At 43.2% G+C, this 23,612-nt stretch overlaps 1 protein-coding gene across 2 annotated transcripts in view; it reads right to left on the bottom strand.

The window, feature by feature from the left end:
* INPP5F (inositol polyphosphate-5-phosphatase F) overlaps nucleotides 1-23,612 on the bottom strand; it is a 169,167-nt gene that overhangs the window by 48,632 nt on the left and 96,923 nt on the right. Inside the window, exon 1 of one of the 2 annotated variants that reach the window (XM_063132727.1) lies at nucleotides 4,043-4,162. The exons of the other annotated variant lie outside the window; for it this stretch is intronic. Coding sequence (XP_062988797.1) covers nucleotides 4,043-4,139 — 97 coding nt within the window. The 5' untranslated portion in view covers nucleotides 4,140-4,162. Of the gene's footprint in view, nucleotides 1-4,042; nucleotides 4,163-23,612 lie in introns of those variants that run through there. 2 annotated transcript variants of the gene reach the window in all.

Genomic DNA, 23,612 nt, shown 5'->3' with positions numbered 1-23,612 from the left:
CAATAGACCATCACCTTAGCATCTCTATCCAAAGCACCTATGGATCTCTGATTACATCTTATTGAGTAAAAACTCTTGTTCTGTGTCTACTGGACAACACAATGGCTGAGTTCAGCTGACACGTTAATCAACGGTTGTTTCCCATTCTGTTCCTATTACCCACCCCTAGTTGATTAGCGTGCCATCCGAACTCAGCCAATATCTCTTTAATACTTTGTCTGAGTCGAGTTGGTCTAAGTCTTGCTGCAGATGTAACACAGCTAATGCTTCTTTTAACCATAAGTTTTGGTAAAGCCCAGTAGTTGCTTCCTTTTGGAAGTAGGTTATTATATGGATAAACCTTTTATTGAAACACATTATTTACTGATGTACATGTCCTCTTAAATTATCTACCTGCTTCCTGTAGATTAACGTATGGCCAATGCAAATCGATTCTCCACGTCCTTTTGACTGATATTTCAACATTGGAAGGTGAACCACCACCTCCTACAATGCAATGAACTGAGGATCTAACAATGTTTTCAACAATTGAACGAGCGGCACATAGAAACCAGTTGTAAATGGATACCTATATGGATATTTGCTCTGCTTTTGTTGTTGATGTATAATTCATATACATACATTTCATATGCATGTACTGAAATTGTTCTAGCTACATTTTTCTCTTTTTTTGTTTTGTTTAAATTTCACAATATTTTCTTTAAAGTATAATACAGCTTTCTACATTCCTGCACTCCTCCTATACGGGGAACCTTGCTGCTTTCAGAGGACCTCCAAAGTCCATGCAAGGACAAGGAGAGTTCCCCACCCATCTGTAAGCTCAGAAGAAAAGAGACGCTTTTAAAGTGTCTCTGGAATCAGAGTAGCATCATGATAATCCCCTCTAAACTATGGGGAAGGGGACTCTTCCTAATGCTGTACCCTCTGTTGACCTTGATTCTTATTATATAATTTAATTCCAAAACAACCCTTTATAGTGTCTTCAAAATACTGTTTGCATTGAGTTGCCTGCTAAAGAATCTTTGAGCATCTGTCTTAGAATTCTTGTACATTGCAAAAGACACATGCAGTTCACACAAGGCCAAAACAGACTTTTTTTTTTTAAAGTAAAAATCAAAAAAGACATAGCAGCTAGATATAGATGTAAAATAATGCCTGTTTTGGCCTAAGGAACACTGGGAAGGTCTGTTGAGCCTTTCTGTGGCCCCATATTTTAATCCTGTGTGGTTTTAATCCTGGTTGTGCTTTTTATATTCATTTATTTATTTATTTAATTACATTTATATACCGCCCCACAGCCGAAGCTCTCTGGGCGGTTTACAACATTTAAAAATAGTAAACATTAAAAGTATACAATTTAAAAAAACACACACACACACATAAAAACAGTATAAAAACAACAGTATCCATTTAAAAACAACAATTGTGGGGTCCATTAAAAACAAACTTAACGTTGTTAAATGCTGTTAAAAAGCTGTTAAAAATGCCTGGGAGAAGAGAAAAGTCTTGACCTGGCGCCGAAAAGATAACAATGTTGGCGCCAGGCGAGCCTCATCGGGGAGATCATTCCACAGTCGGGGGGCCACCACTGAAAAGGCCCTCTCCCTTGTTGCCATCCTCCGAGCTTCCCTTGGATATTGTATTTTGTATTCGTGTTTTTAAATTGTTAGTTGTTTTTACGCTCTTCATGGTTTTAATTTTTGTAAACCGCCCAGAGAGCTTCGGCTATTGGGCAGTATAAAAATGTAACAAATAAATAAAATATTAAATTGAGAGAGCACTCTAAGAATACACCACAAATACTCCTGCTCTGTAAATTGTTGGAGATAATTACTAGTGGTAAGCCACTATTAGGGTTCCTCCAAGGAACTCCATGGCTACCCAAAACACAGCTTCAAGACACTGATCTACAATAAGTTAGTAGAGCAAATATTGCCTTCAGTTACATAATACTCTGAGTAAACAAAAGCAATCTAACAACAACATGTCGATATCATTCCAGTAATTTCATTAATGCAAAACCTGAACAAAACAATTAAGCATTAGCAGAACATGTGAACAGATTATCAGTGAAGCAAGATTTTTTAAAAAATAGGTTAATAGAAAGAACAAGTGTACAGTCATTTCAGTATGTGTTCTACCCACTACTGTCCTGACTCTGGGCAATCAGCATGAATGAGGTACCAAGCAGCCTTCCTGTTACAGACACGCACAACACTGCTACATGGCCTTGACTCTTCCTAAAGCGTTCAGAAACAAATGAGAATTCACAATGGTGTACCACAGAAAGGAGTAACCACAACAAAACAAACACAAGGATGTCTTTTCTAGGAGGTATTATTGACACTACTTCAAAACATCAGGGACCTATGAACTGGGTTAATACAGGGGTCAATGTATTCTCCTATTTGAACTGTAACATGGGGCGCGGGGTAGGGGGAGAACCATTACCAGAAATATAATTTTTTTAAGTTCTGCACTTTCTAAGAGTTCTGAAAAAAACAGGGGGAAAGCCTTTCTAGACTTAAAACTGTCATCTTCCTTTCTAGACTTAAAACTGTCATCTTCCTTTCTAGACTTAAAACTGTCATCTAACTCAGCTGCATCAAGCATCATCTTGTTTGTTCTGCTTCTCCAAGCATCGCTGTCCGAGTTTCCCTACACCAGATGGGATCATCCTCCTGCCCAGTTCCTTTCTCCAGCAACCACAGTTCAATCAAGTACCTTGCCACCAACACACACTAAGACCACCATAACAATGGCCTAGAACGGATTTCACCAATCCCATGCCAGATATCTTATATTCTCCACAAGGCCATACAGTCCCATCAACCTTCTCCAAAACAACTCCACCCCAGTTAACGTCAGCACACACCCCACCTATATGTCTTTTCCAGACTGCCTAACAATTTAATCATCAGCCTGACTCTTCACTGAGCCATGTAACCAGCTTGCTCTTCCCAAAACAAACAACAAATTGTGTGCATCTTGCTAGGTAACACCAATCCCTCAAGGAAAGTGGGTGTAAGCTCTTTGTCCCCACTTCTTCCCCGAGTCACTGCTAAAACTAGTGCGAGGCCACTTGCCTGTTAATATTTCCCAATGCCTTTACGTCCCCCATGCCCTTCCAAATAGTGCCCAAAATATCCTACAAAGTACAAACCACCCCCACAAGCTAGTCTACTCACCCATCCCACAAGCTGATCTAGAACCTACACCTACTAAACCTTGTCCACAACCTGTTGTAGGGATGCTACAGTAGCTGCCTCTGTTAAACCTCAAATAGCAAGCCACTGGATACACCATGGGAGAGATGCAGTCCTCACAATTGGAGGACATGCAAAACCTGTGCAAAGCTACCATCTTGGGAGAAGAGTGGAGAACGGGGCACTGCTTCCCTGTGATCAGGCGCTTCACTCGGTCCCTACTGACTTGCTCCGTGATACGTTCTGTACACTGAAAAAGTGCTTCGGATTGGGGAGGGGGGGAACCATGGCTCTGTCGGGTACATTTCAGGTCTTTTCACCTCGTAGGCTCACCTTTATTGGGCAGAAAACAAAACGCTGGCCCGTCAGGTGAACGTGTTGAGAGTTGCCCTTCTCCTCCGAGGAACCTGCCGCCCAGCGCTTTTCGGCAACTTCCCCGTCCCCACCCCAGGTGAACTCAGGGCACCGCCACGTGAGGCCACCTCCTCGCGGAGCCTTCGTCTCCACCCGCCCCGCTCTCCTCTGCGCCTTCCGCCAGCAGCTCCCTCCGACTCGCTCCTCTCGCGCCTGCTGCCCACCTGAGAACGCGCCCGGCATCCCCCTCGACCGACCGACCGCAGCAGGTGCACCTCCTTCCCGCCGCCTTCCAGCTCCCCTCCCACCGGCCGGCCCAACAGCCCCACCACGGACACGTCCAGCCACCCCCAGCTTTACCTCAGAATAGTTGGCTGTTCTTGCTTCTCCCCAACCGCCCCGCCCCGGCCCCGGCCCCGGCACAGCGTCGTGCCCTTCTCCGGCCAGCCTCTCGGACCCCACCCGCCGCCGGCTTGACTCACCCGGCCGGAGCTGGAGGCTGCCGTCGGCGCGGCTACACCAGAGCGCCCACTCTCCTTGCTGCAGGATGTAGTGGTCCTTGGCTTGGAAAAGCTCCATGCCGGGGCGAGGGGAGCGGAAGAAGCGAAGGCACGGAGAAGGGGAGAGATGGACGCCGCGCCAGGAGGGGGAGGACCGCGACCGCGCCTCAACCAGCCGCCGCTGAAGGAGAAGGGACCTCCGCCCCCCCTTCTGCCTCCGCCTCCGCCTCCGCCTCCTCCTCCTCCTCCTCCTCCTTTCCGCGCCAGCAGCAACAAGCACCGGGCCCTTCAGGCGGTGGCTGCTCCGGGAAGAATGGCGGGGACGCGCACACAGCCGGCGCGCGGCATCCGCCCGCCTCCTCCAGCTACCGCCGCTCCTGTTCCGGCGCGCGCGACCCACCGGGCACGTGACGTCACGCTCGTCCTTGCTTTTTTTTTTTTTTTAAAGAGACAGCGCTGCCCTGCTGGTGGCCAATCACATATTTACAACGGGCGGATTTAGCCCCGAAGAAAAAGGATGAGAGATGCGTGAAGCTCCTATTCGTCGGAAAGGCTAGCCTGCTGTCTAGACATGTTCTCTTCTCTCCTTCTTTTGCTCTGACTGCACCAATCCTTTTGGGACGCTGTTCTACATGGAGCTACGCTACCAAAAGATTCAAGTTCCAATGTGGTGTAATGGTCAGCCCTACCATCAGGCAAAGTGAGGTGGTTACCCTCAGGCGGAAAATGCTGAGAGGCAGCAACAAGGCATTAGAGGAGACAATTGTGTGCCACTTGGCCTTCCCTACACACCCTAACTCCAGAGGCTGCTGGCTCCGATTTTGGTGGGGCTCTGCATCCATTCTGGGTTTTAGTCAGAATCAGCCTTGACACTGAAGGAGCTGTCTAAGGTCCTGAACCCTATCCCCAAATAGGTTCTACATCTTGGAACTCTCCTTTATAGTTCTGACTGAAATTCAGAGTAGTTCACAGCCCCACCAAAATCAGAGCCACCAGCCTCCACTGCCCTCTGAGCTAGCTTGCTGCCTACAGGTAAAGTGTCCCATTCTTTGTGTTGAAGAAAGATGTTCAGTCCTGAAGATAAGGAGTGAGATGGGGCACCAAAAATGTTTTGTTGCCTGCCCTGTTGTCAGACTAGGATAGGGGAGACCCAGGTTCAAAGTCTCACTCAGTCTTAAGGCTCACTTGGGCCAGTCACTAACTCTCAGCCTTAGCTACCTCACCTAGACGTTGTGAGAATAACAGAGGACACAGGACTGCATATGTTCCCTTGAGCTCCTTGGAGGAAAGAAGGGGCTAAAATAAAACAATATTCATGCTGTTGTTTAATACTCACTGCTAGAGATTCTTCCTAGTCTTGAGGAATTTAGCACATTTTCAGGGCAGGATCTACACTACTGCTTATAACGGTTTATAATGGTTATGGCAACTGTTCAGGCCCAGGACACATTACATATACCATTTTCATAATGTTTTTAAAGTGTTATATCCTGCTTGGTGTAGATCAGGCCCAGAAGGTTCCCCAGTTTGCTCCCAGCAATTGATATTCAGAACCATCATGCCCTTGAACATGGAGATTTCATCTGGTTATCATGAAACCAAATGAAATCTCCATGTGAACTATCCCTCAAATATTGAGGGACCTGTCCTCCATTACATCCTTTTAAAGCAGAAGCTGGGTAATCATCTCTCAAGGATGCTGTAGTTTCTTCCTGTGTTGCAGATTCTGCATTGAGCAGTGGTTGGGCTAGATCAGCCTTCTCCAGTGTGTCAACCACCAGCTGTTTTGGATGCCAGTTTCAAGCATGACCAGTGTTCAGGAATTCTGGGAGTTATAGTCCAAAACATCAGGAGAGTTATAGTCCAAAACATCCTACTGCTGCAGCCCTCCATGACATGGTCCCCACTGTGTTTCAGAGGCTCTCCCATCCCTCAGAAACAGCTTTTCAGGAGAGATGGAGGGCTTAAGTGGATGGGGGAATCAACAAAAACAGGTGCCATGTCTTACATGAGTATAAGCACTTTCTGCATAGGCAAAGCAACCATCAGATGCAACCCAACTGTCTCAATAATGTGCAGAGTGTTTAGATTTCAGCATTAAAAAAAATCCAAACCCAAAACTTCAATATACACTCTCATGTAGTATTTGCTTAAATTTCCTAGTTTATTCCAGTTGTAAGGTTTGCATTTTTGAAGCACACCCCCACCCACACCCACACCCACAAATTCCAGACAATGATTTGTTTGGAATGACGATATCAAGTGCTATGCAATCTTGCCTCCTATTTTTGTACTTCACAAAATAATAAATAATGATACCATGTGGAACGTCTTTTCCTTCATTAACAATTGGTTCCTCAACATTATGAAGGACAAAATAATGTCCTAAAAAAAACCTACCTTTTTCGGTGGTGCCCTTTAAGCGGAAAAAAAATGCCAGACGCGACGGGGCTTTCCCTTGCCCCGTCGCGTGTTACGTCTGGAAAAGGGGGACAGCGCACGCTAGCTGTAGCGTGCCGTCGCCCCTCCTCCCAGACGGATTATGTGGTAGGTCTAACAAGGCCCTAAGTTGCAGCCATTCAATCATCTTCTGAAGGTTGTCATTTTTCTCATTATCTCATATCTTCCTTTAAATCCTCATATTAAATGTTTATATCAGAGTGTCTGCTGGCAGTGCCACATAATGTCCTTGCAATGCTAGCAAACATGCAGGTATTTTGGCAGATCCAATCGCAACCACTTATTTTATTTCTGCAGAAAATGTTGAGACTGGACTGCTTGTTTCTTTATTTGTGTTTTCTCCTGGTTTTTAACCCTTTCTTTATCATTTTGCTAAGGTCTCCTTCTTTTCTCTCCCATGTTCATTTTATTTTCATTCTAACTCATAGCCCTTCTTATCTGGAGACAGGAAATAATCTCTTTAATCTATTTTTCTCCCTTCCTTGCTGAGGAAGGACAGATGGAGGATATTACACTACTTCAGCTGGGACAGAAGATAGATCTGATGATTAAACATTTATTTCTGATGCCTAAAAAAGAAAGTGGTGATTATTCTCAGAGGATTCCTGTGGAGTTGCATCTCGCAGGTGAAGTTGTCACTAGCATCTAAGCTCAACTAACCAAATATTCAGCATGATCCTGTGCCTGTTTATGCCTATAATGTGATTGTGAACACATCCAAGAACATGACTCATCGTGACTAGTGATCTAATTTGGTGCTGTTTCCCACAAACAAATCCAATATCTCTTTTTGGTTTCTTGCACTGTGTCGTCCTTAGATTCACAACTAAACAGATATTTCATAGTCCTGTCAGCAATAGAAGGAATTTTGTATTTTATTTTATTTTATTATTGGCAGCTGCTGGAATGTGTGGGTTGATGTCATACAAGTAGCACTGAAGGAAAGATATTTGCCATATACTTCCTTCTCCCTCTGACAACCCTTCTGCTTTCTAATTGCCTTTGGTTTATAATTGTGCAGAAAGTATTTTGTTCAGCCTTAGCTACAAATTAAGTGTGCATATTCACCTAATTTGGGTATATACTCTAGTCATTGTTGGTGTCACTGTCATGGCACAAGGTAAGTGACAAGGAACTTGTGTTGGATATGGGATTGTAAAGGAACCCAACACATTAATTTAAGGAACTGTAACACATCATGTGAACTACAAGATTGGTGATCAGTTATTAATGGTGAACCATTGTTCAGAAATCATACATTTTGGCAGGATCTACACTACTGCTTTAAAACAGATTATAACAGTAGTGACAACTGTTGAAGTCCAAGACACACTCCATATACAGTTTTCAAACCATTTTCAAAGTATCATATCCTGCTTGGTGTAGATTTGGCCTTTGTCTCTAAGTATTATCTTTAAGGAATGGTATCTTCCAGTAGTTTACTGCAATCAAGCCTCTGTAAGCATTGGACTAAGCCCAATTAACATGCAACAAAAGACACAGAACCCATATTTTACATACACAATCAATGAAGACCAAAACTGCTATTTTTAAAGAGGAGTGATGTCATTTTGAAATGCTTCTTTGTTGCCTTCATTTAAAATCCTGAATGGTCTCTTCACTACAAGAACATTTTCTTGGAGCTCCATCCGATGCACATTTTACTGCACGCTTGTTACTGGGCACACATGGATTGCTCACATGACGTTGTCTGCCTCTTGTGCGTCTTCCGCCCCTTCTGGCCTTTCTTGCACCGCAAAAAACTCAGAAAAAGTCCAGTTGCTGCTCTCTCCTGCTGGACTGAATGGGCCTTGTTACTTCCTGTTTTCAGGAAGTGATGTTGGAGCAACGACGGAGAAGCGACGGGAGCCTTGTGTTTCTACCTAGATGTAATGGAGCTTAGTATGTTTTAATTCAGTAAAATCAGAAGATGACATGACCCTTGATCATATCCATGCTTACTCAGAAGTAAATCCCACTGCATTCACGAGGACTTACTTCCAAGTATGTGTCTATGCAGTTGCAACCTTAGTGATTCCACTGACAGCTGGTTTCCCCATAATTTATGATGAGTGCTTCCTTGATAAATCATGGCAATGTGCAAATACTCCAATTTAATGTTTGCAGCCTTTCCTATATGGCAGAGATGAGCAACCTATGGCCCACTACATGTTTTGGCCTACAACTCCCATCAGCCCTAGCCAGGATAGCCAAAAGTGAGGGAGTTGTAGGCCAAAACATCTGGAGAGCCACAAGTTGTGCAGCCCTGCTATATGAAAGTTCCTCAGGTAGAGTACAGACAGTATGACCTGTTTCACACGACACAGTGTGGAACATCATGGGTTATTTAACCCCTGATGAGCCATGGTGCCCACAGTCACCACTTTGTATATTCAAGCCCCACTCGGGGGTTGTCATGTCATAAAAACCCAGCAAGCATGGGTCATGTGAGGGTTAAACAGCCTTTGAATAACCCATGGTCTGTTCTAGAGCTATGCAAGGGTTGTTTAACCCATGGAGTTCACATGACACGACAACCCTCGAGTGGGGGTTAGATATGCAAAATGGCAGCCTCATGCGTCCAACCAAAAAAAAGAAGAGATAGTCTCTAGTGTTAAAAAGTAGAAAAGTTTTAATCTCTTTGTACAGATGTCCCTAATGTTTAAAAATGTATTGTTGTTAGAAGACTTTTTGAATAAAAGCTTGACGTTTCAAATCCGCCGATCCTTCTTCAGGAGCTACGAACAAATAATTTTTTTTTTTAACAACACATGTGATATTTATATTGCCATTATACATGAGAAAGAGTAAAAGTCTGAGAAAAAAACACAAGAGGAGAACAAGGAGGAGGAGGAGGAGGAGGAGGAGAAGAAGAAGAAGAAGAAGAAGAAGAAGAAGAAGAAGAAGAAGAAGAAGAAGAAGAAGAAGAAGAAGAACTTTTCTTCTTTGTAATTAATAGTAACCTAACCTTGACTGGAAAACATTAGTATTGTATATTTTTTACAGCAATTTATTTATAACTTGAGATGGTGACCATGGAGTCTGCATTATATAAATATGGGTCAAAAGCTTTCAACTTGTAAACTTTGTTCAAATAACAGGATTTGTATTCTTAATTTTTTTAAAATTTTCATGATAATTGTCTATATGGGAAATTTTCTGGTTTTGTATATCCCCCTCTTTTTGTCTATAGAGGTTTATCTCTTTTTTATGTCTAACAATTATACTTCTTTAATCCCTTATTCTATACATTGCACACAGTACCTTCACACAATTCCTCCTTAGACCATGCATCTACTGACCTGATATAACAGAATAACATGAACTACTGCACATGCTGCAGCCTTGCAGCTGCTGTGCTATGCAAACCAGCCCAATATACCACAGTTGCTGTTGCTTTTTAAATCCCCATCTATGAAGAAAATAAGCTACTTGTGTAGGAAAGTTGCTAGGGATCAGTTTATAGGAGAGGACAGTCAAAGCTGTAGGCCCATTCTATGTGGGATGTGATATAACTGTGTAATGCAAACATGAGTGTAGCTTCAGCCCAAAATGGTTATAGTAGCCTTGCTCTCTTTTGGCCAAAGCAACATCCAAGTTGAGAGGGTATGATTAGATCTTCCTGCCAAAAACTGTTGCATTCTATTTATGCATGCACATATAATGCTGGTAAATGTTGTGCAGTAAAAAAAAATAACCCTACACATTTATATGTACATTATACGGTTAGTAGGAAGACAGTGGTGGTTCTTGTAGTTTCAAGTTTGGAAAAATCAATCTGGCATCCAAATTGTGGTGTCTCTCAGAAAGTTCCCAGATAATAGGACCTCCAAACTAAACTCTCCAAAGGAGATTGCATAAAAATAGCATTGCTCAAATGTGTGGGGTGGGTCAGGATTCCAGATCCATCAATGAGTTACAAGAATTTTGTGAAGGATCACCAAACTGCAGGCAGTGTTATCAGTAGACCTACTCAGCATGTTCAAGTGAGGGAGTTTTTCAGGCACTAGATAAGTCTTAGAAATATCTGCAAATAAATGTATGTTGACACTTGGAAATAAGTGCATGCTAACTCTGATAAGATCCTACAGTTACTTAAATTTAGGCTGCTGAAGAATGTTCACCTGTAGCATTTGATTCTCCCATGACAGATAAAAATAACTCTGTTGGTTTGACTCTCATCCACCTCTTCACAGTAGCACTGTTGTTGGGGGGGGAAATGGCATGGAAAGATGGATTCTTAAGTCAGAAGGTGGACACCAATCAGTGATAAAACCACCTTGCTGGATCTTCTTTAAAAAGACTGATCTTGCAGTGAGAAAGAGATACTGTGTTGATGAACCTCTGATACCTACCTAAGATCACATATCCTAATCTCTTTAATTGAGTAGTTAGACACTTATTACCTTCCTGACTTTAATCACTCATAAAGAACGGCAGCTATCTCCTTTTTAAAGACAAGTAAGTAGGTCCCGATGTAGGTATGGCTCCCTTGCAGTCTGCCTACTGCATAAATGTTTTTGTAAACCTCCATTTTGGGATCCTTTGCATTAAACCACGGCTGAAGAATCTCAGGCCTGGGATCCCAATCCACCCCTCCTGGGTTCCCAGAGGGCTAGGCCCCCTTACCTTGGCTGTGCCTCCTTACCCCTAATCACAAATCATTGTATGGTTTCCAGAGATTTTTGCAGTTTTCACCCTATTTTAAAAGGTTGAAAAGGTTCTCCTAAGGCTTACTTAGAGCTCCATCACACCAGCGATTTATCACACTCTCGCCATGCCTGGTATGTGTTTTTGCAGTGCAGAACTCACATGACGTCATCCCTGTCCTGCATTCATCTCACCTCTTCCCCTCCCTTTTCTGTCTTATTTTGGAGCGGGGAAAAGGATCCCAGTTGTTATTCTACTGTGTGCCCAGGGGCACAGGGGCAGAACCAGTAAAAGAATCTTGGAACTCTTATTAAAGAATTCTATGAAACCTGAAAGTTTGCCAGTGTCACAAAAATTCCCAGTGTCCCAGAAAGTATATGGAACCAATTCTATTATGTGAATTCAATTAACAGACTACAAAATAGCTGTCTGGTGCTGGACAGATGGTTTCATTCACTCTACAAATTTACAGAGAAACTTTTTTAAAAATCCCAACCCTAGGTTGCCTTTCTTTCTCTAGATGTGCTTGGTTTACTTCTGTAAAGGCTCACTGGGGACCTTGCACATTACATGTGAAAGTGCATGGTAATCACAGTACAGTCATGGGTACAGTGATGCAGTTGATTTGCCTGCCTCCCATACTACTTTACAGTTTGGGGCATCTGGCCCATAACAATTATAATGCTTCTAGATATCCATTGTCCTCCAGGGCAGGATCTACACTACTGCTTATAACAGTTTATAAGGGTTATGACAACTGTTCAGGCCCAGGACACATTACATATACAGTTTTCATACTGTTTTAAAAGTGTTCTATTCTGCTTGGTGTAGAACGGCCCCAGGACTTATGCTACTCAGTACATTCAAAGCAATGTCAATAGTCAGCAAGGTTTGGTGTTGTTGTTTTTACAAGAAATATAAAACCAGCTGGTAAGCTGAGAGGCTGGGTCACTTTGTCCAGCAGTGCCCTTCAGTGGAGTTATTCTATCGCCTGGCTCATTATTCTGCCTTGAACACCTGTGTGAAGGAGACTGTGTAAGAAAGAAGGAAGATTAGTAGCATGAGTTAACTAGAAATCAAGATATCCTTATACATTTCTTATACAATGCTCCTGTAGTAGATGAACATTCATTAGCAGAAGTCTGTTTTGCTATAAATAAATAATAAAAATTAGCACTGGTCCAAATACTTACTATTAAACCTCAACTTTGTTTAGGTTGTAAGGACATTTTGTTTGTTTGTTTCAGTCCTCAATTTGGTTTTGTTATCAAAGATCTCATTTGTATCATTATTCATTTGAAGAAATCACATTAAGTTTGTTATGATTCATATAAATCACATTCATTTCATTACTCATGTTAATTGTTATAGTTTTCTTTCTTGCACTCATTTTGTCAGGGCGTTTTGTGCCACTACTTGTGACAACAGAACTGATTTTAATGTATTTACGCACAATGCTCTGGATGTTGTTCTGGGGTTTTGTGGCAGCAGGGGGTGGGGGTGGGGGCAAAATGATGGCTACCTCCCCAAAACATGACACTCCTATCTAGTGGCTACCATTTATTCACAATGGAATGATGCCACGTCTGGGGAATTCTGGGTAGGTAAAACGGTGGCCACCAGGATAAATAACCCTTCATTAGTTGTTTGTGGTGTTTGTTTGTTTTTTGTTTTTGCCAAAGTGAGGATACTTTAACTCAATTTCAGTTTTGAATAGATTGTGGGCAAATGAGCAAGGAGCATATTTTCCCTTCTGCGCAAAAAGGGCATCCTTATCAAACAGTACTGTGTATTCTTGCTGGATGATGATGATGATGATGGAATTGGGATCTTATATGGACTTAGAGTTCCTAACATTAGAGTTTCAGGAAAAACCTGCTTAGATTTCTCTTTTGCTTTTAACATCAGCTTGGAATGCCATAATCAGTAAGTGAAGCTTTTTACAGCACGGAGATAAGCATTATCACCTGCTAATGTGTGCACAGCTGCCATTAGAGGCACAAGTCAGCAGGCCGTAACAAGAGTTGGCAACTCTATCCGAGCTGACAATGAAAGGTTGGACCAGGTATTTTCTAGTACTTTCCTGCTTTAGGACTTACGTATAAGTTGGGCAGGATCTGCACTACTGCTTTAAAACGGTTTATAACAGTAGTGACAACTGTTGGGGCTCAGGGCACACTCCACATGCAGTGTTCAAACTATTTTCAAAGTGTCATTTACTGCTTGGTGTAGATCTGGCTTTGGTTGTTGAATTAATATTGTCAAGTGTCTCAGATTTCCTAGGGCAGTACTTGCAAATCTGTAAGACAATCCTCATCTTGTCCATGCATAAAATACTACAATTGCCGCTTCTGCACTCTTGTATATTATCCGCAGATGTTGTACTGTGTTAATACCAGTGGTGGATCGTGTCCCCTTCTTACACTTGACACAGAACCAGCAGTGGGAAAAGGAGCATAAAGAACTGCTGTCCTTTCAGTGACTACCCACTTAAGAATCTCTAGCTCAATACTATTTTATTCTTTCCCTCATATTATATATAACCACACAAACACACATCGAATACACCAGGTCTGCCTGATAGGAAGGGCTGAGGAATATCCCCTCAAATTGTCACCTATTAACTTTTCTTTCCTGGCTTGGCAATGAGCTAATTGTAAATCCCCTGCTGATATGAGGGACTGAAGAATCCCACCAGAATCTGATCTGATTGGAGGAATACGTCTACCTGTCAATTACATCCACAACCCCCTTAACTAGAGGGAGGCAAATGGGGTTGTGTTTTCTTTATGTGTCTGGCTTTTATCAAACATCTGGGAAGTAACCTTTACAAGTAGACACATAATGCTCTGTATGTAAGTTACTGAGGGCGTTTCTAAATGAGCAATTTATAGCACCCTTGTGAATGACCAATCCCAGAAGTTTGCAGGGCATTTTGACAATGACGTGAATGTCCTGCACATCTCCTGCTCCTTTCTCCAATTATTAAAAAAAAAAAATCTTGAATATCCCGATTCTTCTGAAATATCTTGGGATTTCCAAAGTTGCAGTTCAAAACACCCACTAGAGGGTGCTGTCCCGTTCAATACTGTGAACACTGACAGGCATGGAAGTTTTCAATTACAGACCACATGGTTGCCCCTCTCCTCCCATGTAATTCAGCTCATTACAATTGTGCAAGAGAAGCAGGAAGCAAAGCACCGGTAAGCAAATGCAATTTCCCTTTAACCTAAAAAAAAAAAAAACTTGATTCTCTTCTATGTGCTGTAACAGGGTAAGTTATTCTGAGAACACCATTTTCTTCTTATTATTATTTATTTACAACATTTATATCACTCCACATCTAAACAGATTATGGAGCAGTGAGCTGTAAAAGAAAAATTCCACACACTTATCTTAAATCCTTTAATAAAGCTATCTGATAATTTAGAATCTGAAGTTGACAGAATATTTTGCCTAGCCCAAAAGTTCTATCTCACCTCTATGACAAATGATTGGATAACATTATGAGTTTAGCTAAATGATTGAGTGACATTATGAGTTTAGCTAAATGATTGAGTGACATTATGAGTTTAGCTAAAGGAAAGGGTAAAATAACATTGATTGGGCTCCTGCCTGGGGAGACCAGAAACCCTTGATAACAGTGGTTCTCTCTTCTCATATACATGTCTCGACCTCTGAAGTCTCATAAGAACATAAAAAGAGCCATGATGGATCAGACCAAGGGTCCATTTAGTCCAGCATTCTGTTCACACAGTGACCAACCAGCTGTTGACCACAAGCAGGACACAGGTACAACAGCACTCTCTCACCCATGTTCCCCAGCAGCTGGTGTACATAGACTTACTGCATATGTACACCAGCTGCTTCTCTTCTCAGTTCACAGAAGGGTGGTGGCAATTAACAGTAAATAAAGCAATGATGTGCATCCCAGCCTGGTCCAACTCATGGGACAGGAGGGAGGCTTTGCGTTCAGGGAGCAAACCAGGTTCCAACAGCTGAAAGATTAGATAAGGGGGTTATCCATCATGGCAGCAAGGAAAGGAAGCACTGAGCTAGAGCAGACATTGTTTTGCCTGTGGATTCTGGGACAAAAAACAATGCTGCCTGAAGGCTTATGCTGTTCACCCTGATGGGAAAAGGAGGTATGAGAGTCAAGTATCTTCTGGTATTGAAATGTCTCCCCCATCCCATGCTGGCTGCAAAAGGATTGGGGAAGGGGGGGGTCACAAATCAAATGTTAGAAGCACCCATCATGAAATCCTAGATCCACTACTGATTACTTTACCATATAGTGACATATAGTAAGTCAGAAAGAGACTAGCCCTATTCAAGTGTTCAAAAAGGGGTTCAAATCAACACATGTGGAGAAAGAGCACTCCAACCCCACACTCTCCCTCCTCGTGGTTGTAGTCCTTAATCAGTGGAGAGCAACAGTCTGAAGAGGAGAGCCTCCTGTGTCCATGGAGGCTCTTCGCGTGAGCCAGAACATGGATTCAAAACATGGTAGCCAACTTGGAGCCTTTCAGATATTCTGGACTACCCCTCTCATTAACCCCAGCTAACATGACCCATGGTCGAGGGCTGCGGGAGTTGTAGTCCAAAGCATCTTGAGGGCACCTGTCTCTGAGATAGCCTATAGGACTGGGCATTAGAGTCCCAGTCCTATTGCAACATAATAAGGATCTCTATTTTGTTCCCCTCTGGCTATTTGTGCAGCGGTGTAATGGCCTTTGTTATCCAGAGGAGCCTCAGGAGCACATTTAAGCCTATCTACTTGGGGAGAGGGATTGTGGCAAGAAGGGCCAAGACGTTGACCAAATCCACCCATTAAAAAACAACAGTGGGCATGTGAACAACCTGTGGGGAAGGCACAACAAATGGAGCAGAATGAATGCAATGGGCACATTATTTCAAATACCACTTCCTTCACAAATCATCACTACCCAAGCAGTGTGGCTGGTTGGGGGACAGAAAAGCACTGTCCGGAAAGCTTTGGGGATTATGAATTCTGTGCAAGCAAATGTATGTCTGTGAACCGCCCAGAGAGCTCCGGCTATTGGGCGGTATAGAAATGTAATAAATAAATAAATAAATAAATAAATAAATAAATAAATAAATGCCTATGTTTGAACTTGCTCTCAGGAGATGGTTCTGATCCCTCTTTCTAGTTATTTTCGTTGGACTATATTGCACTTTATAGTCATTCTGCTTATCTAGTAAGCATTGGTTTTCAACCTCTTAAGCTATGAATCACACTTATTACAGAATTACTACAGGGTCTGACAATGGGCCATAAACAGAAAATGATGTGTATGTTTCCCTTTCTTGGCAGAAAAATCCTGCTTTATTGCTGCAAAATCTGATGAGAACTGGCACCACAACTTTCACAAATGGGAGGCAGAGTTGCCAAAAGCTGGAGCATGATTACACCTTCTTTATTAGGTGCTTACACTGGCTGCTGGGTGACAACAAGATAGATAGCCTAATAAGTGCAAAAATCACCACCAGAATAATATGATTTAAAACCCACAAATGCCAAAACATTCTAATCTAGCATCCATTCACTGGCATCTCTCCTGCTCAATTTCCAAGCAACTTTGTCATTTTAACTATAGGTGACAGAACATCGTTTCAAAGTGGTTATATTTCTGGAAATGAATGTGCAAAATATTAGCATTTTTTTTGCAGCCAACTTAGCTAACCATTGCAAATATTTTGAGACAAGGTCAAAATGTCTGAGATGTATGTGTATTTTGATGATTAATTAGTTTTTATTCTGACCTTTTCCTTAGGGCCCAGGGAAATTCCAATTTTAAAGTAACATGTTTAAAGCCCAAGTAAGGCTGCTATCGTATGAACACTAATTTAGGAGAACATTCCATTGAATTCAGCAGGACTAACTTCTTAGTAAACATGCACAGGATCAATCAGACTGCACACACAGAATCTATCTTTATATCCGTACAGCAGCACAATCCTAAACATGGTTACTTGCTGAATTTAATACTTACTCCAAAGAAAATGTGCATAAGATAGTAGCCTTAAAAGCATGCTTGATCAACAAAAGCCTATAGAAAAAGCTTGTATAGTAAATAGATATTAACAAACAGAAAAAGCTGTAGCAGTGCCCAGAGTGAGACTTAGGGCCTTGCTAGACCATGCCGGATAAGCCGGCAGGGAGTCAGGGCGACGGCGCGCTAACTTTAGCGCGCACCGCCCGCCTCCTAGACGCACGACGCACAAGGACTCTGGAAGCCCTGCAGCGTCAGCCATTTTTGTTGTTGTTGTTGTTAAAGGGGCCACGTGCATCCTGAAGACTCTGGAGAAGGTAAGTGGTTTTTTTTTTAATTAAGCCCCCCCTTTTTTTAATTAAGCCCTTGCCCCCTGCCCCCTCTTTCCCCACCATCCCTCCCCATCCCCTAGATGTGCCACCCTCCGCCAACCTTCCCCATCCCATAGATGTGCCACCCTCCGCCATCCCTCCCCGCCCCCGATATGTGCCACCCTCCGCCATCCCCCTCTCCTGCAGGTCCGGCCTTCCCCCCTATCTCCCCCCCCGGCCCGATGGGCACAGCGCTCGTATGAGCGCTGTGCCCAGTCCATGGCTTTTCCCGGCTACTCGCAAGTAAGCGAGTAGCCGCAAAAAGCCACAGACCTTACTAGACGTTCCGCAGCCCCGGCCTCAGGCCGGGGCTGCGGAAAAGCTGCGCCATAAACGACTTCGCTTATAGCGCGTCAAATGAGGTTTCAGCGCAGCCTGACCCCGGATTCCCCTGTGCGTCATCTGGACGCACAGCAGGGAAACCGGGCCTCACAGCATGCTAAGATTTCGTCTAGCAAGGCCCTTAATCTTAAAGCCATATTTACAATGCATAATATCTTACTTGAGAAGTAGTCCACATAAACATCTTTGCAAGCGAGAACCTATATAATGGCTTAGGGCTACAAATGGAGCTCATATTTCATATTCTAGGATATTTTTTAGACTAGTAATTTATACCATCCAGAATGGATAATAAGTATCATCAGACGAGCGGTTTATCGCACGCTCGTTACTGGCCACTCACGGATGTTCACAGGTCCTTTTGATGATGCCACCCACTTTCTGCGCAACTCCCTCCCCTTCTGCTCATTTTTCCATCACAAAAAAAGACCCGGAAAATCTTGTGGTTTTTAGCTGTAACGAAACTTGCTACCATTTCCTGCTGTGTAAGGGAGAAGCAGCACAATAAAAACACCCACTGGTCATTGCTTGCTTCCTCTTTCTTCCTCATGTGAAGAAAGAGGAAGCTGCTCATCCCTATTGTGGGACAGAAGCAGGAGTCCAAAGCGATGGTAGGGAAATGCATTTCCCACCCTCCCCATCTGATGATCCTCAAAAACTAGTATAATGCTATACCCACTGTATCTTAGTATATAGTGCTGTGTAGTTGTTTATGGCAACTGTGAGGCATAGCACAGACATTGATTGAGGAGAGAAAACGAGAGGTTCTTTACTTCTGGTTTCATGGTAGAAGAATCTGAGTACCCTTTTAGGAACCAAATAGGGCTAAGAACCTTGCATGGTTAAAATGTAAAGTAGAGGATATTTGAATGGCTAGTAATTGAAAGAAAAGTTGCCTCTAGTTTTGAACAGAATTCTTGTTTCCTTAAATGCCTGTTCCTCTCTTATTTTTGGATTAAGTCTTTTGTGATCTGGTTGCAACAGCAAGTAGTCAGATTCCTCTAAGTCACATGGTTTAAGGCTCAACCTTGGGCCAATGATGCCATGGATTCTTTAAATCTTAATGCTGACAATTACATATCCACTTGCACATGGGTGATAAGACTGGAGGATAATTACGTAGCTTTTCTAGTGTATCTGGTAGCCAATGGTTCTCTCATGAGGTCTTGTGCAAAACTGTGTTTTGCTTTTGCACATATAAACAGTCATGCTTAATCCATCAGTGTATATGACCTTGTGGAATGAGACAGGCAGCAACAATGAAATTATTGCCGTCCTCGTGCTATGTCAGAACATCCTGCTTTTGTGGGGGCATGTTCATCGAGGGGTGGTCTTGCTGACAAAAAAGGAGGGCAGGGTGGTTCTCCTCCAGCGTGCTTTTTGAATTCCTTCTCTCATTCTGCTTGGGGATGTGTGCTGAGTGGGTCGAACGAACGGACTCGGGCTGAGTCAGTTGAACGGACTTTTGCGGCTCCAACCCTACTCTCCTTGCTCTCTCATCCATCCGTTAGACCACAAAACCAGAGTGAGGGGAGTGGCATGCACGGCCATCACAACCAGAACAACCAATGAACTGCAAGGGGAAGGAGAAGGGGCGGGGTGGGGCAGGCGCAATAGCTGGAGAGCGAACAAATGAAAAGACATTTTGCCAGGACAGTGGTGATACCAGGAAGCGTGAGCTAGCACAGGTGAAATGGTAAACAAGGCAAAATAGCACAACACACACACATGAAACGGAGGTGGAATTGTGGACGCATACCAGGGAAAAAAGTAGATGTGATGGAGCTCATTATTATTCATTAGACTACTCACAAAACGTTTATTGCTCAATCCAAAGATCATTGCAACACATACAAACTTGAAATTTTACTATACTATTATACAATACTACATATGATTAAAACAACAGAGCTATCAAATACATAACATCCATTACTGAAATGAAGGGAAAATGGGTGAACAGCAGACTTACTTCTCAATCACAATTCTTTCATATCTCCAGATGCCATGCGTTATAATTGCCAGTGGGTCAGACAAACCCAGGTTAGCTAGAGGATACCTGGATAATTGCCAAGACCTTAAATTTCCTTACATTTTAGATATTCCCCCACCAGCTTTTGTCGTTTTACTACTTCGCTCCTAAAGCAAAGTTGAGTAAAGCATTATAACCATTGTTTGCTTAAATTTAAACAAACATGCACTTCTGTACTGTTCAGTTAATTCTAATGCACTCTTTAAAAAAAATCCCTTGAGAGTATTCAGGGATGATTTAAGGAGATTTAAAGTTTAACACATCCTTAAATCATCCCCCTCCCCAAAGTTCTCAGGGATTTTTTTTTTATAGAGTACATTAGAATTAATTGAAGTGCACACTTGTAGTTTAGTTTTTCGAAGAGACTTAAGTAAATCTGAAGATTCCTTGCTGCTGCAAATGCATAGGAAAATTGTTCTATTTTATAGTGTGTATCAATTTTCAAAAGATTTGGAAAATCCAGGTACCACAGAACACCTCCAAATAATTTCCAGCATATTTCAGGAAACTTAAGCTCCATCCATCGAGTGTTTTATTGCACGCTCGTTACTGGGCACTCACAGAGTTTGCTCAGGTCCCTCACATGATGTTGTCTGCCTCCCGCGCACCTTCTGCCCCTTCTGTCCTTTCTTGCGCAACAAAAAAAAGTCATTAAGTCCGATGTTTTTTTAAACTCGGAATTGCTGCTCTCTCCTGGTGTGCGCAGGAGAAGCAGCGCCATTAGAACAGCGGACTCAATGGGCCTCGTGCTCATTGTGTACTTCCTCTGTTGATAGAGGAAGTAAATGAGGAACGTAAACACGGGCAGAGAAGCAACGGTAGGGAGCATGTTAACCCCCAGTGTGATGGAGCTTTTTCAGGCACATCACTTTGGGAAATGCTGTTCTAAGTAAAATGAGGTGGATTTACGATAGTTGACTTTTAGAATACAGTCCATAATCAGCTAGGTCTCCCAACCTGGCTGGTGTATTCTTTGCCTATATTTACTTATTTATTTATTAAATTTATATACCGCCCCATAGCCGAAGTTCTCTGCTTTTGCTATTTTGGAATATTTTCTCCATAGTTAAATATGATACTCTCCATGAAATGTTTCAAATTCTCAAAAGAGGTAATCAGAAAGATTAAAAGAACAGCGGTTCCCTCTGAGATTGTTTCATTATTCTTGCACAACTGGAATCACTGATCACTATCATGTGAAAGCTAAAAATGTTTACTGCTGCCTTTGTATATGCTATTATATATAGATCATTCCCATAACCATGGCGGAGAGCGATAGCTTTGTATTTATCAAAAAGGACTTAGTAATCAAAATGTCTGAATATTCCTCCTGGCTATATGACCTTGGTTTCCGTGGCCACAGAAGTATAATAAATACATGTATTCTCTCCAAAACCTCTTTGTGATGCATCCTTCCCACTCCTCCTCAAGATATCAGATGCTGGAGGATTCTTAAAGGAAACTGTCCTGAAGTCAGTGACCTGTTTCTCAGGATCATTGCAGCCCACTGTGGTTTATTAAAGGCCTTAGCTAGACCTAAGGATTATCCCAGGCAAATGGAGGGGTCGTCCTTGCCTGCTCCCAGGATCCCCTGTGTGCCATCTGGATGCACAGGGATGATCCCGGGACAATCCCAGGATATAGGCCTGGTCTAGCCATGGACTAAGACACAATGAGTGCCATAGTGTGGTTAGAGTGTCAGATAATGACTTGGGTCTTGAGAGTCTGAGGTTTTGATTCCCCATTTAGCACAAAGTTCATTGGCAGCTAAAATAATACAACACAGGCGTAACCCAGAAGGTTTGTGAGGCTAAATGGGGAAGGAGAGGGGAGAGGGAAGAATCGTGTGCACTCCCCGCAAGTCTTTGGTCAAAGGGTGGCCCTGAAGAGACGGAGGAAGAGGAGGAGGAGGAGGCGGCTGGGGAATCCGGCCGCGTCCTTGCTGCCGCTGCCGCCGCCGCCCACCTCCCCGCCGGCCGGGTCGGAGAGCTCAGCGGAAGAAGGCGGGGGGGGGGGAGAGCGGAAGAAGCTCTCCGACCCGGCTGGCTCTTTCGCCGGCAGCAGGAGGCCGGCGGGGAGGTGGGCGGCGGCGGTGGCAAGGACGCGGCCGGATTCCCCAGCCTCCTCCTCCTCCGCCTCTTCCTTCGTCTCTTCAGGGCACGATCTACACAGTCCCTTTGGGGGCGCACTGGGGGCGCATGCAAGCGCCCTCACAACGACGTGTAGATTCCCTCCAGGTGTTTTCCTTGGTGGGCTACTTCTGTCTCAACCCTTATTGATAATTGCCTTGGCTTGAATACAAGGAACTGCATTAAGCAGGGGATCGCAGAAGGCAAATGGGATCTACTGGTACATCTCTGGGTGATTTGCAGTAGATCATCAAGGATGGTTTAACAATAGCAACAATAAAAGGCTCCCCACCACCTCCTCCTAAATTAGGCTGTTAAAATCAAAGAAGCTGGAGCTGGGGGAACAGGAATAGATTTGTATGCAAGCTCCTGTTCTGGTACTGAAAACCAATTCCTGGGCTGAGTATGAGCTTAGAAGCACCTTGTTCCTCAATTCTGTCTTTGACTTCAGGAGCCACTATTTTGCATTATCTCTTGTCAGTGGCCCTCTGAGTTGAAGTGGAAAAAATTAAGTCAATCCTGCAAGCCTAAAGCCTCCCCACCCTCAACCTAAGGCACCAATGTATGGCCTTCCAGATTTTGGTGGACTGCAACTTCTGTCAACCCTAGCCTGCATAGCCAATGGTGAGGGATAATGGGAATTGCAGTCCAAGAACATCTGGAGGGCCACATGTTCCCCATTCCTGACCTAAGGGATTGGCCATGCCCTGGGGGAAAAACAACAGCAGACCCCAATGCCACATCACAAACCACTAAAAAGTCTCTCCAGTTTCAAAAGTGGGTTGCCATGTGGCAAGGGAGTGGGGTACTCTTCAAGAAGCATAGATCCCAAGCTTCCTTAGGCTGTGGAACTAGTTGGGTGGTCCTTTGGATCCCAGCCATTAATTTTGTATCCATTTATGACTTTGTAAAGTGCTTTGACATCTCACTATGGGAAGCTACAACAGCATACAAACAAACCCGTGTGGGGCATGGATCCCAAGGGAACACACTAATTTTTATGAGCAGCACACACACACCCCTCTCTTTTAATCATAATTGTCCCTTATGACTGCAACATAAAACCCATTGATTCCATATATCCTGGCATCCATAGCAGCACATACTGCCAAGTTCATGACAGTTGTGGATTCCTTTTAATAACATGTAAAGCTGCACTGGGCATAATTCTTCTTGTATCCCTTTGATTTATAAAGATGGATCCTATAAATTTAGTCACAGCTCATATCTGACTATTTTGACAATGTCAAAGAATTGAAGATCTGTCTGCAATGGTTTCCTCATATGCAAGGATAGCTAGATCCAAGTGGAGAGGCGGGTAAGAAATAAAATAATAATAATGTTCATGCAGAACAATCAGACTGGGTTCAGATGTCACGATAACCCATGATGGGTTAACTAAATCACGATGGCTTAATTAACCCATCATGGGTTATTGTGTCATCAGATGGGAGTTTATTAACCCACGATGGCTTATTGGCCAAAAAATCCACTCTGATAACCCAGGGTTTGCACAGCAGGGTATTTAACCCATCTTGGGTTATATTGTGTGGC

Source organism: Elgaria multicarinata, chromosome 8 (assembly GCF_023053635.1).
Source record: "Elgaria multicarinata webbii isolate HBS135686 ecotype San Diego chromosome 8, rElgMul1.1.pri, whole genome shotgun sequence".
Classification (NCBI taxonomy): Eukaryota; Metazoa; Chordata; class Lepidosauria; order Squamata; family Anguidae; genus Elgaria; species Elgaria multicarinata.
This window is presented reverse-complemented; position numbering and strand designations above follow the sequence as displayed.